Source organism: Medicago sativa, chromosome 4 (assembly GCF_051527215.1).
Source record: "Medicago sativa cultivar Bolivia chromosome 4, Bolivia_mono, whole genome shotgun sequence".
NCBI lineage: Eukaryota > Viridiplantae > Streptophyta > Magnoliopsida > Fabales > Fabaceae > Medicago > Medicago sativa.
In genome coordinates this window covers 96,288,177-96,306,289 of record NC_140752.1, presented here as the reverse complement: position 1 = coordinate 96,306,289, position 18,113 = coordinate 96,288,177, and the positions used below count along the sequence as shown (strand labels likewise).

Here is an 18,113-nt window from a genome sequence, read left to right as displayed (position 1 = left end):
AGCCAAAATTACGAAAGTTTTGGAAACCGCTAACTTGGTTAATACAAGTTGCGGCTAAAACCATTGCAACATGTAAAATTTAGCCGCCGCAATTAACGCGTTTTTTTGTACTGGGAGAACTTACAAGGTCACACACAATGATGGATAAGATATAATATTTTATTTAAATTGGATTTAAATGTAATCAAATATATGATATTGAAATTGTTTCTAAAAGATTCCATAAAATAATTGTTTATAAAATATTTATTTTAGTTTCAAATAAAATCAAATATAAGATTTTGAAATTGTTTCAAACAGTTATATTTTGGATTCAAATAAAATCAAATATATGATATTGAAATTGTTTCAAAAAGGATATATTTTGGATTTAAATAAAATCAAATATGTGGTTTTGAAATTATTTTAAAAAAGAATATATTTGGATTTAAGTAAAATCAAAATATGGTTTTAAAATAGTTTCAAAAGATATATATTTTATTTTAAAATATCTAAGATGCGCGCATAAGTGAGTCTATAAACATAACTCACAAGGTAGTAAATATCACTACCACTTTTCAAAAACCCTAATTGAAAAGAAACCTTAGTCTCTTTGAAGCGCAGATTTACTTGGCTAGCATCGATCAAAGGTCTGTTCGTGTGGACTGAGTAGAGATATCGCTCCTTTGTTCTGCTCGTGATCGTAAGCGTTTAAACAACAAGATTTAAGCATAGAGGTAACATTCCTATCAATGATTCATGACAAATTCATATTGATTCATAACAAAAAAAAATTGTTGATGCATAGTGTAATTTAATTGCATGTTTTTTGTGTTGTGTATTTTGAATGCTTTCGGATTTTATAATCCAAAGAAAAACAAAATTCGCTTTGAATTATGGAATCCAAACAAAAAAGAGAGACTTTTAAAAGGCGAATAAAAGTATCGGTAGGTGGATAAACGTCCTAAATACTTTTTTGATATTTTTTTTTTCTTTCTAAGGACTCGTAAGATCTGTTTGTTCCTCTAAAATAAAGGCTTTTTTTAGGCTTAATATAACTATGTGTTTAAAAGGGCACGACATGTATAAATTACGAACAATAGTTTATATGAATTTTGATTTTCATTAAAATTATAGGTATAACTATTTTACACTTTCATACTGTAACAAACTATACTTATCTTTTTCAATGACACCAACAATGTAGCAAATAAAATATAAATTCTTATCTTTTTTAATGACGTCAACAATATAACAAACTGTACTTATCTTTTTTAAGCCCATGTAACTCAATATAAAACAACAAAAGGCCCATTTAACTCATTGTAAAACAATAAAAGGTTTGACCTAATTTCATTATCTTTGGGAGGCGAAATTGTTGCATCCCCTCTTTTCTTCTTTTTTTCCCTCTCTCTGTCGGCGTGCTTTTTCTACGCAAATCGGTGAGTCATTTGTTCTTTCTTTTTTCGTTATATGTCTCTGTATATTTTTTTCTTCTTATTGCACATGTTTGCTTCTTCAGCCTCGTTCTGTTTTCATGAATCAAACAACATGTTTTTTCTTCCAATCATATTTTTTCAATGTTTTTTTTTGTTGCACATCTCATCTTTTTTCAGTTATTACATATAACATGTTGGAAACAATTTTGGTCAGACTTTATCGGCCGAATTCCAAATTACTATAGTATTTTTCCTTAATCAAACATAATGTGTTTTTTTTATTCTAATCATATTTTTTTAATATTTTTTGTTGCAAATCTCATCTTTTTCAATTATTATATATAACCTGTTGGAAACAATGTTGGCCGGACTTTATCGGCCGAATTCGAAATTACTGGGTTTTTCTTATAGTAGTTGGAGAGTTGACACCAAAAAAAGAATTATAGTCACCTAATTGCGACATTTGAGTTGTCTCTTGTTGGTTTGCCTTGTGTTAGCTTTGAGGGGTGAATTTAGTCCCAGATATAACTCTTGATAGGCACTCCTCACCTTACAGATTGGTTTTGTAAGGATGTGTTAGGTCCCAAATTTCTATATGTATAAGAGCCTATCTAAGATCTACGGTTGGGATTCTACATTGCCACGCTTCATGCCCATTGGGTCCGAGCGTGAGAGGGTATGTTGGAAATTTTACCTTTATTGTGATCCTTCCTTATTCACCTAATTGAGACATTTGAGTTGCCTTGTGTTTGCTTTGAGGGGGTGGATTTAGTTCCACATCGGTTAGATATGACTTTTGATAAGAGTTTATGAAGAATGCACTCCTCACCTTACAAGCCAATTTTGTAAGGATGAGTTAGGCCTCAAACTTCTACATTTAATCTCTTATTTTGAAATGAAAAAGCATATAAAAAGTTAAATTTTTGCAGATGGGGGTTGATCCACCGAATTAGTCAATCTTTAGACTAAATACCGAGTTTCAAAAAAGCATGTAAAATTATTTTAGATTGAATACCGAGTTTAAAAAAAAACATACAAAATTATTTTAAATTATGTATAGTATTATTTAAAGGTGTATCATATTTACCTTTGCGAATGTGAATTTTTGTAGCCACGATATTTGATGACATTTTAGCTTGGGAGGAATAACATATCACACGAAAAATATACTTTGGAGTTGTTTGATAGTAGAGATACGATGATATGCTTCAAAAAACTTGCCATCAAACCTTGCAACAAGAAGTCATTACACCATAGACTTCAAAATCAAATACAGGAAGTTGCCTTACCTTTAAATTCTAAATCCAAAAGTCAAAAGGTACGTTTACAATATTAAGATTTTTAATTTTTATCATTTTAATAGTAATCATTGATCTATTATTATTATTATTGTTGTTGTTGTTGTTGTTAGTGTTTACCCCATAAATTCTATCTTTTTGTTGCGTTAATGCGTATACAAACATATATACCTATCATTTTCAACAACACTAGCGTTCATACAGGCATATAGATCCCGTCTGTCTACTTATTTCGTTGCTCTAACATGTATAAATTACGAACAATAGTTTTTGTGAAAATTAGATTTTAATTAAAATTATTTTGATTTTGAATAAAAGATAGGTATAAATATTTTGCACTTTCGTAGCAAACTATACTTATCTTTTTCAATGTCACAAAAACTACAACAAATATAATATAAATTCTTATCTTTTTGAATGACACCAACAAATATAACATTCTTATTGAAAATTTGTTTAAGGATATGATTGAAAATGAAAAAGTCAGCCCAAAATTATGTATTCTCTTTATATCTGGTATATAAGAAGATATCCCTTAAAAAAACAATATAACTAATATAATATAAATTATTTTCTTTTTGAATAACATCATCAATATAACATTCTTAAAGGTAAATTTATTTAAGGTTATAGTTGAAAGTGAAAAAGTCATCCAAAGTTATTTAATCTCTTTATGTATAGTATAGTATAGATTGTTGTTGTTGTTGCGATGAGTTGAAATTAAAGATCAATTTGATAAATTGATAGAGATTCTCACACCTTTCTAATTAAGGTATATCTCTCTAACATGTATATAGGTGTGTGCGTAGTTTTGTTTATAATAGAGTCAATTTTTTATTTCAGAAGAGGAAATTTGAAAATGCCAGAGATCAGGCACAAATGAGCTTATTTTTACAAGGAACAAAGGAGCTTCCTACTCTAGATGACGAAGTAGAATTTTGTGGTATTTGTATGGAAGATTGTTCTTACCTCAGTTACCCCAATGATTCTGTTAAGGGGTCAATTTATCCCATGAATCAAAGGAGCGTGAAAATCCAAGCTAGAGATGAAAAATTTATTTCACAAGTAGCGGAAGAGAAAATTTTTCCTACTCTAAACAACAAAGGAGAATATTGCGCTACATGTATGGAAGACTATTCTCACCTGAGTGAATCGGAAGATTCTATTAAGGTCCCAAGTTACCCTTTGTATCAAGGGAGCATGAAAATTCAACATAGAGATTTAATGGTTAGTGATAGTTTCTCCTTAGGCACCATACCATCATTAAATGATAAACAAAAAAATGACTTTGTGGAAGCATTAAACTCAATGGATGATAGAGATCTTACCAATGGTGAAACCTCACTTCTGTTAAGTTCAACTGTGGAAGACATGGAACTTTTTCAGTCACTCAACAATAAACAATCATTAAATGATAACCCAAGAATTGACTTTGTGGAAGCATTGAAGTTAGTGGATGATAGATATGTTACTGATGGTAATACCTCATTTTCGTTAAGCTCAACTAAGGAAGACATGGAAATTGTTCGATCACTTAACTATAAACCATCATTAAATGATAAACCAGAAATCGACTTTGTGGGAGCAATGAAGTTAGTGGATGATAGATATTTTACTGATGGTAAGACCTCACTTTCGTTAAGTTCAACTGAGGAAGACATGGATCTTGTTCGCCCACCCAACAATTTTTTATCCGCCAGGGATAATCATCTTCCAAGACCAATTATTCCCATTGGACCTAGGTTTCAAGCAAAAATACCTAAATGGGAAGGTGGAACTGACATAAAACTAGGTAACGATGATGATGGTTTAAGTTGGTATGGCACCCAAATTTGGCCAATTCATTTTATATCTGAAACTTGGTTTGAAGTAGTTAGGCACCCAAATTTTTGCCAATTCCTTTTATAGTTGATACTTATATAAAAGATATAAGAAAAGGTAGATCAAAGTTATGCTCGCTTGAGGATCATGACAAGATTGTACTCTAAAAGACTCTTTTATAAGTTATACAATCATTTATTTGTAACTCTCAAAATATATTACTCTCTTTATTTATTTTTAAGTGTCATTTTAGCATAAAGCTCTACAACTAATGTGGTATTGTTTTCCTCCTATTATACTCTCATTTTAATTCATCATCTATTTTCAGTTTTCAATTACTCGGCATATATACTCTACCTCTCCAATAAATTTTTATTTTTTCTACACAAACTCTCTCTTTCCAATAAGTTTGACTCTCTCTCTCTCTCTCTCTCTCTCTTCCCCTCTCTCTCTCTCTCAAGTGCAAAATATATACATATAATTTTAATCTAAATCAAAATTTCATAAAAAAAAAACCGTTGTTCGTAATTTATATGCATTTGTGCAAATAAAAAGACCGGACAAACAAACAGGAAGTGCCCGTCTGAATGATAGTTCTCATAGTGATAATGATGTATAGCGCTATTAGACCTAGAACCACTATGATCCCTAAATTTGACTCAAGTGCTTTATTGTCATTCAAATCAAATGTTGTCGGTAACATGATAACTATAAAGTTCGTTAATAGGTACTTGACAAATCATAATGAGGGGCATGAGTCACCCAGATCAAATTTTGCACTCTTGCATAAGATGAGAAATATTTTTAGGCCTCTTGATGAATATGATATGAATGTACATGCTGAACTAAGTCAATATGAGATAATGGACCTATTCGTTACTCAATATATTTTAGAATCAAGAAATATAAATATTAAACTATAAATATTGAACTTTCAAAAGTAAATATAGAGCCTAATTGATGGGAAACGGGGGAAAGTGACATATGATCAGCTGCTACTTGATTTTGAATTAGAAGGAAGAAAGGCACTCTCCCTCTTGATATGTTTAATTAGAAGAAAGCTCCTTATCAGTATATATATATATATGAAAGTGCAATATCTGTTGTGTTCCTCTAATACCAAGTTTTCATTCCAAGTACAACCAGTACCTCCATGTTAGCAGATTTTTGCCTTGGTGAATGATATGATGCTGAATGGAAACTGAAAAATGAATAACTAAACGATTATAAATATATTAATTTATTAAAACAATGTATGTGTGCGTGCTTGTACTACCTTTGCTTTCTATCTTGATTGATGTTATTTAGTTTGTTGACTGAATTATAAGCAATTTCACTTTCACATGCTTGGTATGCTTGTTAATTGGTATATTTTCTAATTATGACTGAATTATAAGCAATTTATAGATACCAACTCTTCAGTTGTGTTTTTATTTTTGTTTTCAATAATATTATATGTTGATTATTGTTTTCATATAGTTCAAAATGTTTTGGAGTTGAGAATTTTCCGCTAGTGAGATTAAAAAGTTCTCTCAAGGCCAATTCGATTAGTTTGTTATGACAGTTAATTCTATTGAAGTTTGTTATTATTTGTACTTGGGAAAGAGGCTAAATATAAAACCTTACACTACAAGAAAATATGTGATCTGCTACGCCCATTTTCTCAGCTAATTCGCAGCAAATTCCTAGCAAACGGGTTTAGCTAGAGATATACTGCAGAATACCTATTGATTCGGCCGTAGCATGGATTGAGAGACAAATTTGCTAGGAAAATATTTCTTAGTAAATCCGCAGTAAAAAGAAATAATTTCCTAGCAAACGCTAAGTTAATCTACAACAAATAAGTATTGAAAATGTATTTTCCATAGCAACATAACTAACAAATGTCATAGCAAAATTGCAACAAATCCATAGCGACAAGTCTAAAACTTATCGTAGCAAATCCACCACAAATCTATAGCTATAATTTAACTAAATTGCAACAAGAACCTAGCAATTTGAAATTTTTCGTCCATTTTTTTTTTTGCTGTTTTTTTTTTACTATAGTATAATTTATTACTAAATAATCATGTATATACTCCTTCAAAAAAAAAATCATGTATATACACAGCTAAACATAACAAGCCAAATTTGCAGAAAATGCAAATTAAAAAATAAAAATAATAAAAAATCCAACATTCCTAGTAATAGATGATCCTCTTGTGTCCATAAATGAATTAGGCTCCCTTGAATCCATATGTGAATTAAGCTCTTGTGCTTAAATAACAATAAAAAATTACTCGGTGTAAATATTCAAAGTTACAATTAAATACTTAGGAATCAATCATTGATCAAGTTTTTAACACGTATTATCATTCAAAAATATAAATCGTACCTGGCGAAAATCAAGCTTCATTAAAACCATTCCAAAGGTTGCAACTCTACGAATGAGATCAGCCAGGCGACAATCAGCTAGCACCCCAGACCCACATGATTGCTGAAGACATGGAGAGTTAAATAGCAATTATGGAGTGTGAACAAACCTTTCAGGAAGGAAAGAGTATTTTCATACCTTTGGAGGTTGTGTCGTCGACCGCTCTGCATCTAATAAAACAGAGCAATTTGTTTTAGGAGTTGTTAATGACAACAAACATTTAGTTGGACGAAACAATATGGTTTAAGACATCCATAAATGAAAACTAGTTGACCGAGATATGAGACATCCAAAGAGCATAGAGCAGCCGGTAAGGCTGAAAAGATCTTAACAGGTGATATTTTAAGCTCAAATCTGACTCTCAATGAGGGCTGGCAGAAGTAAGTAATCAAACAAGTCGGTAAATAATTTCTAAACCATAATGAAGAATAGCAAGTTGCAATATCAAATAAACATATTTAGGCTCTCAATGAGGGCAACTTACAATTCTTCATACCCAGCACCACATGATTTTTTCCAGGGACATATGGCTTAGTGTGGCACACCAGGAGCCTGTCCAAAGTGCTTGATAGCATCACGAGCAATTTTTGGGACCTCTAAGAAGAACCTGAAACATTAACACACAGAAAGAACACCTATTATAAAACGCTTCAAATCCCTATTATATACCCTGTGAATTTTCACCAAATCCTAAAGCATAAACAGTTTTTAATTTACAATAGTATCTAACTAAAATCCTAAAGCATACACGGTCAGACAATGGAAGCAAGTCGAAGCTTGCTACTATCCCTACTAAACAATAATGTTTGTGCCAGAAACTTCAATTCGAGCAGTACAAGTCAAACTTTGAAGGACAGAACCAATTGTCCTAGTTAATCAAGTACATAATCATATCTCAAAGATTTTAAAAATTAAAGGACAAGATATATGGATAGAGAATGCAACTCACCTGGTTGTTTTCATTTTGCGAGGAATCTTATCTGTCTCAGAAAAAATATTAAGTTAAGCAGAATACTCAATTGGCTCTCCAAACTTAGAATTGACGTATTGGTGGCATAACGCATGCATGTCTAAGTATTGACCAAACGCTTCCTGAAAAGCAATTTTCACATAATCAGTGCATAAAATGTAAGTATTGTAAGCGTGATATTGTCTCTTTTAACAATAGAACAAATAAATGCTGATAAGAGCCAAGGGAAATTGAAATCCATTATATGCACAAGACTAATTCATGCAATTCAATACAAAACAGAAAACTTAAAGATAACAGACTTACTTCTCGTAAAACTTTAGCCCTAATAACTAGAGTGTTCTCCTTCAAACTAACATGTACAACATAAGAAAGATTAGTGCACAATTTTTACATCATCCTTTACATGGTTGAACCGTTACATGGTTAGAAAATGCAGAATCAACCTTTGACACTTGTTCATTTTTACATCATCCTTGCCCGTGCGCTGAGAATTGCAATATGATTGTAATACAAACAGTTGCTTTGAGTAGATGCACATATGCTGATAAGAGCAATGGAAGCAGGGAGAGTATCCTCCCTCATTGTAGGCAAAACAGAATATCGTTATTTACACTAACAATTTCAAATATCAAAAATCTTATTATAGAACAAATACTATGTGATAGAACTTTAACCTGAAATCTTTATAGGATTTATTAATGCATTTTTTATGTGTACTTTAAAACTTTTGATCACTGAGTTTCTTTCTATTATGTCACAGAAAAAGGAAGCATGTGTAAGACAGAAAAATTGCAGTAATAGAAAAACCATAAGTATACCTGTTAAGTTGATTGCTAATTCAGTTAGGTTGATTGCTGCATGGATTAATGTCGAAGTTCCAATCCTTCTTACCAGTGATTCAACTATATCTTCAAGAACTTTCTCTAAATATACAATTGAGAGCTATCAGCTAAGTACTGAAAATTCTCTATTTTATAAACACATGTCATCAAATATATATACAAAATTTCTATATCAGCAAAAAAAATACAAGATATTTAAACTAACATGAATCCTTATATGAAAAAAAACTAGAAAAGAAATATCAGACAAAAGAACGTACTTTATTTTTTGGGAGCTAAGGTGGAAATAGATATCATACTTTCATCAGGGTGAATAGTAGCAGCAGCAAAAGCTGCAAGAGATGAACCAAATGGCAATGAGTGAAAGGAAGAGAAGTTGAGAGGAAGTGTTCAACTTAATATTAACAGGGAAAAGAGAAGTTAAGATATATATATCAATAATTTATAGGTGGAGAGTCTGAACATATATACCGCATATTTAGAATTTAAGAGGCAAGGAAAATCCTTAATGCATGTAAATGCAATTATGAAAGTAAATCATCAATTTAGTTCATAATATTGTAGGGTGGGTGTAAATTTCATTGGTAAAACTTCACTAACTTCAGAAACTAAAATGTCAGCACCAATAACTTTATAAAGTAAACTGATGAATCATCATCCACAAAAAAATATATTAAAGTCATGTATTTGGGCCAATGATGTTTTAACTCACATTTATGATTGACACAATGATGATACATATCTTTAACGATAGAGGAGAAGACTAGGTAAAAGCATGTATAATACTAGTCAACATTTACACAATTCTGCATGTACTATAGATAGATGCACGCCCCATTCATGAATTATAACAAACAAACGTCATAATATGCAATTATTCTATGTATAAGAAAAGATTACTAAAATATTAGATTGTTCTTCCCCTGATCCCAACTTCAGAATTCTTAATGTTGATACTGCATCTTTCAAGAGTTTCATGACAGATTTTATATACGTCTCAACCTATCCAAACACAAATATGATCATGCAATAATAACAAGTGCTGTGAAGCTAAATGGTCTAGTAAGAAAGAAGGGTATCGATAAAATACAACAAGAAAAATATAACCCTTATGCATTCATTAACCTTAAGAGCTCATAAATATCATTACTTATGCTAAAATCAGTTATGTGATTATATATTTAGTATAAAACTATTAAACTCTGACAGTAATTCACACTTGCCCACACAAAAGAATAAAACTTGAAAATACAACACAATATTTTCAAAATTATACATACCATAGACAACCTTGATGCTAGTTGGTATTCTGATTCAAGAGGTAGGAACTTTGGCTCCTTCAAAACTTTCAAGAAGCTCAACAAAGTTCAGCTTATTTTAATAAGTTCTCTAAGATAACTTCTGAAAATATCTTATAGCATATACAAAAACAATTTTAAGTTTATTTTATCATATGTTGTAGAACTAGCTTATGTAACCTTATACATAATCGCTTATCATGAAAAGTACTTGTACTATAAACTCCAAATAAGTTGTTTATCTAAACAGACCCTAACAAGTTTGAAGCAGCACAACAACAACTCACACATGCTACAAGAGAATTTCAACATTGAATAAGACCAATACAGGTTTCTAGGTTGCAGAGGAATGAATCGAACTAAAAGCAAAAGTTATAATTAATATATTTCAGTGAATATTTCACTTACACAAACATACATTCATTGAAATTCAAAGAAATTGAACGTAATTCAAATCAATTTGACTACAAGCTAGGTTATAGATGAAGCATTCAAAGATAGTCCACATAGAAGATGAAATTGAGGTTAAAGTGCAAAAATTAGGGTTCTTACCGAATAATCACAGATCCGAAAATTGATTGTATAGGGGGGGGGGGGGGGGAGAGAGATCAATTTGCGTGAATTGGAAATGAAAGGAAAACACAGATCGATAAAATCATCGGATTTGCGTGAATTCTGAGATTCTCAGCCATGATGGTGTAGATCGACGAGAACAGAGTAGATTGGAGATGTGGTGGAGATCGGCGCTACGGTGGTATTACGGTGGAGATCGGCGCTACGGTGATGTTACGGTGGAGATCGCGACGGTGAGAGAATGTGTTTCAATCGCGAGATGGTGCGTGTTCTGTGAGAACGTGTTTTTTTGTTTTTCTAAAAAAAGATTTTGATATAAAATTATTTATTTAAATATAAAAAAACCAAATAAAACTAATTTCAGTCAAAGGTAGCTAATTATTTTGATATTTGCTACCATTACATTCTCTAGCACAGGTATCCTAGCATATCTTATACACCCTCCGGTCACTATTATAAGCAAAAATCTATATTTTAGGTTCATTCAATTAATGATGTATACAGTCTTTATTATAGACCATATACATCATTTAATGAATGAATCTAAAATGTTGATTTTTGCTTATAATAATGACCGGAGGGTGTATTTTCTTGTAGTGTTAGGAAAGAGAAAAATCAAAGTGCAATTTGTCACTCCTACCATAAGCTAATCATTGTGCTAATACTCTTACTATGGGATGCAATGGTGACAATCCTTGGTGGCTTTTTGAGTTATGTCTGTCTCAAATTAGTCAATTAGTCATTGCTGATGTTTCTGGAGTTACTACTCCTCGGTTAATTTCTTTATAATTCTCTCTTTTCTTGAGAGAAAAATCCTCTTAAAAAATTAAAAATAAAACCAAAGTGCAACACGTTATTATACTCAATTTAGAGAGAAAATCAAACAAGTGAGAGGAGAGAAAAGTAGAGAAAGTGTGTAAATTATGCATGATTTCTCAAGTCTGAAATTTTCTCATTCATTGTGGATCATGCAAGTCAGATTATGTCCCTTAGATGTAGGAGTTCATCTTTGAACTAGGTAACCGAATTTCTTGTGAGTACTTGCAATTTATTTTTCACATTTCATGCACTCAATTGGTTTGCAATCAATCGATCTACACACACATTGTTCTTCGTCAAGATTCAACTTAGGGTGTGTTTGGATGGAGGGTTTAAGAGGGGAAGGGAGGGGAGGGTTTACTTTTTATTTTTAAATTAGTGACACTATGAAATGTTTTTTTAAAAGTTAACATATTAACATGATAAACGATCCTATAATCTTTCAATCACTCTTAATTTATTTTAGAAAAACATGTTATATAGTCTGTAATTTAAAAAAGAAAAGTAAACCCTTCCCTCCCTTCCCCTCCTAAATCCTCAATCCAAACACACCCTTAGTTTCCTAGGCAAGTCACATAGTTTCCTCGGCAAGTCACAATCCTAACAATATATGCAAAGTGATTTAAATATGTTTGCATATTATTACTATTATTAGCAATAAAGGATGTTTTCAGCATGCATGATCAAGAGGTAAGCTTTCTTGGGAAATTAGTACAAGTCTGCTTCTCAATGCCTAAAATACTGTAGCACTGTTCTTCAATAGTTCTTGAATGCAAAATAAGAACAGTGCTACAGTATGCTATGCCTCTTTAAGACCATGTCCAATGGCAAAAATTATTCAATAACCTTCAACACCCACTTTTTCAATTCCCAACACTCCACATCATTTTCTCTCTCTTAATTCAACACCCATTCAATTTTTACCACTCCAATAGTTTTCATTCAACATCCTACCCCACCACTTTTTATTTCTTATTCTTATTTAATTTTTGTCTTTATAATTGCATAAAATTATAATTATCGATTATAATTAAATTAAAATAATAAAAATAATTTTTTTTAAAAAACAATATTTTTTTAAATAATTTATTTTTATTTTCTTAACTTAAAATGCAATACAACAAACTAAGCATGCGACACACGAATAGCTTAAAATGCAAGACAACAAACAAGCACACAACACACACGTAATTTATTTAGTACGATACAAATGATCTTCAATTACGAAACATTCCAAACTTTGTCCATATGTGCTTCACTAGATCTGCCTGCAATGCGTGGTGAACATTTGGATCACGCAACTCGGATCTAGCACGCACATGATTTGCAAAAGTGGGTAACACCTCAGTCGAGTATGGTTGCGGTGTACTAGATCCACTTCCCTCAGATTGCTCAAAATCGCTCCAACGTTGAGCATATGTATCTCGTTCATCCTCAACAATCATATTGTGTAATATGATACATGACCTCATGATGATACCCAAATCGGCTATGTCCCACAAGCGAGCTGGTTCACGGATGATTTTAAATCGAGCTTGAAGCACTCCAAAAGCACGTTCGATGTCCTTCCGACATCCCTCTTGATATTTTGCAAATAACTTATCGGGTTCACTTTGAGGAAGTCTAATTGATTTGACGAAAGTTAGATAAGAAGGGTAGATACCATCAGCTAGATAGTATGTCATATTATAGGGACGTTGATTCACAAAGAAATTCACCCTTGGAGTCTTTCCCTGTTCCACATCATCAAACACTGGTGACCGATCTAGAACGTTTATATCATTCAACGTTCCCGGACATCCAAAAAAGGCATGCCAGATCCATAGATCATGAGATGCAACTGCTTCAAGAATAACTGTGGTGGTTCCCTTATCCCCCCTGGTGAATTGACCTTCCCATGCTTTAGGACAATTTTTCCACTCCCAGTGCATACAGTCAATACTCCCGATCATCCCTGGGAACCCCCGCATTTCACTAACATGTAGTATTCTTTGCAGGTCATCTTCGGTTGGTGCTCTCAAGTACACTTGCTCATACAGTCGTATGATTCCTTTGCAGAATCTAAGTAAGCACTCTAATGCTGTACTACTTCCTATTTTGATGTATTCATCGACCGCATCTGCTGCCACACCATATGCTAACATTCGCATTGCTGTGGTACATTTTGCTAATGCTGATATACCTTCTTTGTTGGTGGCATCAACTCGCTGGGTGAAGTAGTTATCACTACTTGAAAGGTCTCCAACGATTCGAAGGAAAACTTGTTTTTGCATCCGGAACCGACGACGAAACATTGCATCGTCATATGTAGGCTCATTGGTAAAGTAGTCGTCAATGAGTCTTTGGTTAGCTGCTGCATGATCTCTATTTAAATATTTTTTTTTACGAGATCCACTACCTGATCCACTACCTTCCTCTAGTTTTTTTCGACGCTGAATAAATCGGTTGACGATATACGTGTCTTCAGCATCACGTTTTTCGAAGTAGGCTTTCATATCAAAACCAAAAGGATCCATTGATAGTGTTTGGAAGTAGATATTGGAAGTAGATATGAATGCAATTTGAGAAAGGAAATAGTTTAAACAATATTCAAGTTGGAAGTAGATATGAATGTTATTCAAGTCCCTATATATAAGCAAATAGGTGAAGCACGGGGAGTGAAGCAATACCATGTGTTGTGGCATAGTAAAGCAATACCATGGGCTGTGGCATAGTAAAGCAATACCATGTGCTGTGGCATAGTAAAGCAATACCATGTGTTGTGGCATAGTAAAGCAATACCATGGGCTGTGGCATAGTAAAGTATGCATAATTAAAGCAATACCATGGATGTAACACTGACAAAATAGTATGCATAATTAAAGTTTTGTATGCATAATAAAGCAATACCATGGGCTGTGAAAAAACTAGTGAGGAATACCATGGGCTGTGAAATTAAAGTTTGTGAAAAAAGTCACGGGACAAATATTATGCATAATTATTTAAAGCAACATTGAGGACTAGACAACACTGACAATTATTTAAAGCAACATTGAGGACTACACAACACTGACAATTATTTAAAGTAAACATTGGGGACTACACAACACTGACAATTTTGACCGAATACAAACAAATATTAGTGAAATTAATTTCCGAACAGTTCACGCTCCAAGTTTTCCAACAGAGCTTTTTTCCTGTCATTGAGATGCTCTTGGGAACTTAACATTATGTACATGTCCATTTTCTTCAATTTGTTTTTCTCTTGTTGCACTGCGGTGTACTTTTCCATTTTTTCGGTGTACTCTTTAAAGTGTTCAATCTCTTGCACCTTCATTTCTTTGAATTGAACCCACTCCTTTTCCACCTCCTCCAAGCCAGCGTCCTTGTTTTTCTTTTTTGCTTTTTTTTTAGCTACCTCCCTACCCATTGGACGAGCACTAGATCCTACAGAGTCCTCGTTAGATCTCTTAGATCCACTACTTCCTGAGCCAACATTTCCTCCCACTTGACTGCCATAACGAGGTTGATCACGGAGAGCGCGCCATTCTTCCATTAAAGTAAATTGAACATTCTTCCCACATGCATATATTTCCTGGGCTTTTGTCAACACATCATCTTCCGACCAACCGCTTGCTTTCTGACGCTTAGCGGTATCATAAGCACCAACCCATTTATTTATTAATTTGCTCATATAATTAAAACGGTTTCGGCATGCAATGACATCGCGTGGAGAATCGAATGAGCAATGGTCATTACAATACTCAGCAATTTTACCCCAATATGCTTCACTTGTCTGGTTTCTCTCGACAACACTGGATGTTCCATATTTTATCCACCCACTAATTAACACCAAATTTTGTTCAGTGTTCCATGATGGTTGCTGGTTTCTCTTGCTCTTAGGAGTTGTATCCTCTGGAGTGACTTCATTAGATCTTGTCATTCCACCACGATTTATTTGTGATGAAAATTCGGGATATTCACCAAGACTCTGAGAATTTTCATTCATCATCGGCATATAACCATTATATGGGGGTGTTTGAGATGGATATCCCATCATAGATCTATAATATGGATGAAAGTTGTTTGGAACAGAGGATGGGTGATTGAAATTTGAGGCAAAACGAAAATTAGGCATGTTTTGAGGAGTTTGGTTGAGAAATTGATTTGGGTTTTGAGGATGTTGGTTTGGAAATTGATTTGGGTTTTGAGGATGTTGGTTGGGAAATTGATTTGGGTGTTGATAATTGTTGGGATTTTGGTAGTTAAGTGGGTAATCAGAAGAATTTTGGGTGTTGAATTGATTGTTATTGGGATCCATTTCACTAATCAAAGACTAAAACTTCAAAAGAAATGCTAATAATAAGATTAAGAGAGTGAAAAACTTGATTTTTTTCTGTGTCCAAATCAAATGATCCAAGTCTCTATTTATAGAGAAAAAAAAATCACGAATTTTGGTAAAAAAAAAAAAAAATTATTTCCATCGAAATAATTGAGGACAAAAAATGAAGATAATTAAAATCCAGCCAGCCAATACAAACGCGCCAGCTGTTCCTTATCCAACCAAAAGTCTTTCTCTCTCCGACCTCCCTGCAGCTGACGCGCCCTGTCGGCGCGTGTACTGCACGCGCCAATTTTCTCACAATCAAAGCGCGCCGCGTGGCTCCCGTGTGCAGAATTCAACTTGTTGAATGAATTAATCACCCAACTCCTCCATGTCACTCTCAACAAGCAATTCTCCAATGGTTCAATAGGTTTCAATAGGCATTCAATAACCCCATTGGGGATGGTCTAATGCAAAATGATATGGCTCAACTTTTTCTTCTTATTTTGCATTCAAGAACTATTGAAGAACAGTGCTACAGTATGCTATGCCTCTCTCTCTTAATAAATTAACCACTATCATTTGTCATTAAAAAAAAAAAAAAACAGTTTGCTATGCCTTTCATTGAGCCCTTTTTATTTATTTTTCTAACAGAGCTGCTTGGTTTACGCTAAAAATAATAGGAGCAAAAGTTGGAGGACAGACAGAAGACATATAACACAGAAATTGAGAAAGGGTAATGTTATATATCTCGCGAATGGATCATGAAAAGGAAATGGAAGGGCAGTTTACAATGGAAATAAAACGAAAAATCATTTCACCATAATTTCATGACATTAGTTGGCACTTTGTGACTGGCTTATTATCACACATATCGGCCATGATTTCCGCCAAAGTCAAAGGTAAAGCGATTTTGAAATTGGAAAATGCTAGATATCAAGAATAGATTTCGGGACAATTTCTTGATAAAACCTTTCTTGATAAATAGCATTGCTCTTTGAAATTTAACACCAATAGAATGTGTGCTTTCGTGAATAGCTCGTGAAAAAAAAATCCACTTGATATAGCATTGCTGATAAAAGAATTAGTTTTTAAGCTTGTTATGCAAGCGTGAAGGTTTGTGAATTAACTTTTCGCTGAAAAAACATTTCCCATTGAGAAAGGGTGGACATGCAAGGAGAATTGTTGTGCAATATTTCATAAGCTGAACATTTTAGACTTTATTTGACCCAATCTTCACAAGTTTTTAATCACATGTGAAATAAGTACGGGGTTGGGTAGCTCAACTGGTTTTTTTTTGGTCAGGTAGCCTAGTGGCTAGAATTCACAATCTGTTGGAACACTAGTTAATTCTAGTGAAGAAAATTGGAAAGAAAAACACTATGAAAAAACTAGTGTGTGGGTGTGACTTAAAAATGTCCCACATTGAAGGGTCACCCCAACTAGTAAGTGTTTATATATGGGAAAAGTGACCTCCAAGGGTGTGCCCTTGGGGTACCCAATTTTGTGAACGGGTGAACGCTTAAAAAAAAAAATGATATATATTTTTTTGTTACTTGAAAATGTTAAATTAATTAATTAATTAATTTAATCATTATTACGATCCGACCCGATCCAAAACGCGTATCCAGAAACTTCCGGATATATCCAATTAAGAAACAAAACGCGTTTGCTTAAGGATTAAGCAGACTTAATCCCCAAGTCACTCGTTTTTTGTTACAAACTCTCCCTATAAAAGGAGAGCTCGCCCCATTTGATTCTACACACCGAAAATTCACAGTCGATGCTTCTGTGTTTTTTCCTCTCTTCTCCCTCCGACTTGTTTTTAACAAGTTTCTTCTGCTTCTACTCCTTTCTGTCCCTTCGGTATTAAGAGTGTTCTTAAGACCATAGTCCCTTGGTCTTAAGTTCATAGTCCCTTCGATAATATATGATTCTTCGGAATATAGAGTACTATTAAGATCATATTAAAGAATGATCTTAACAGTATATATATATTATTTTAAAGAGAAATGGTGGTATCACCATATTTGAGTGGTCGTAGTGCCATATTCATGTTTTGGAGAAGTTAGAATGGTGGTAACACCATGTTTGAGTGGTCTCAGCACCATAATAGAATGGTAATAATACCATATTAATTTGAACGGTTTCGAATAGAACGGTTACGTACCGTATCGAGTGGCTTCGATCAAACGATTGAGCCATATTTTGAGGGTGTAATTCTCGAACGATTTTTCTACAGTGCAGTAGTTAATCGAACAGTTGTAGCTGGGCTTGTTTTATCCTGGAGGCGGCGTGGTTGATAGTCTACCTTGCACAACTTTGGGTAGTGCCACGAAACGTCTTAAAGAGAGC

At 33.3% G+C, this 18,113-nt stretch overlaps 2 protein-coding genes and 1 long non-coding RNA gene across 5 annotated transcripts; 1 reads left to right on the top strand and 2 right to left on the bottom strand.

Annotated features, from left to right (window-relative positions):
• The first annotated feature begins 1,320 nt into the window (after positions 1-1,320).
• Positions 1,321-4,768, top strand: LOC146934232 (uncharacterized). 2 transcript variants are annotated; one of them, XM_085708429.1, is made up of 3 exons: positions 1,321-1,421; positions 2,530-2,736; positions 3,560-4,768. In XM_085708429.1, exons 2-3 carry the CDS (start codon positions 2,617-2,619, stop codon positions 4,622-4,624), a joined length of 1,185 nt encoding a protein of 394 aa, XP_085564555.1. In that variant the 5' UTR covers positions 1,321-1,421; positions 2,530-2,616; the 3' UTR covers positions 4,625-4,768. The 2 variants fall into 2 exon arrangements, with proteins under 2 accessions (XP_085564555.1, XP_085564556.1); XM_085708430.1 differs by lacking the exon at positions 1,321-1,421 and having other exon boundaries at positions 2,507-2,736; positions 3,560-4,742.
• A 1,783-nt stretch (positions 4,769-6,551) lies between these two features.
• LOC146934231 (uncharacterized) lies at positions 6,552-10,934 on the bottom strand. Of its 2 annotated transcripts, XR_015007701.1 has the most exons (9): positions 10,616-10,926; positions 10,046-10,110; positions 9,026-9,097; positions 8,227-8,846; positions 7,900-8,042; positions 7,435-7,557; positions 7,089-7,321; positions 6,912-7,013; positions 6,552-6,793 (listed from the first exon to the last, which is right to left on the bottom strand). It is a non-coding gene; the product is annotated as an uncharacterized LOC146934231 (long non-coding RNA). The 2 variants fall into 2 exon arrangements; XR_015007702.1 differs by lacking the exon at positions 10,046-10,110 and having other exon boundaries at positions 6,912-7,557; positions 10,616-10,934.
• A 1,591-nt stretch (positions 10,935-12,525) lies between these two features.
• Positions 12,526-16,207, bottom strand: LOC146934230 (uncharacterized). Its single transcript, XM_085706107.1, has 2 exons — positions 14,603-16,207; positions 12,526-13,943 (listed from the first exon to the last, which is right to left on the bottom strand). Exons 1-2 carry the CDS (start codon positions 15,753-15,755, stop codon positions 12,673-12,675), a joined length of 2,424 nt encoding a protein of 807 aa, XP_085562233.1. The 5' UTR covers positions 15,756-16,207; the 3' UTR covers positions 12,526-12,672.
• Positions 16,208-18,113: the final 1,906 nt, after the last annotated feature.

What these genes read in the sequence shown, in the direction of transcription:
- LOC146934232 (XM_085708429.1), top strand. Translation starts at nt 2,617, where the DNA reads ATGATATGCTTCAAAAAACTTGCCATCAAACCTTGCAACAAGAAGTCA. An exon ending in CTAAATCCAAAAGTCAAAAG is followed by an intron (nt 2,737 to 3,559) that starts GTACGTTTACAA and finishes TTTTTATTTCAG; the next exon opens with AAGAGGAAATTTGAAAATGC.
- LOC146934230 (XM_085706107.1), bottom strand. Translation starts at nt 15,755, where the DNA reads ATGGATCCCAATAACAATCAATTCAACACCCAAAATTCTTCTGATTAC. An exon ending in TCTGTTGGAAAACTTGGAGC is followed by an intron (nt 13,944 to 14,602) that starts GTGAACTGTTCG and finishes TTGATATGAAAG; the next exon opens with CCTACTTCGAAAAACGTGAT.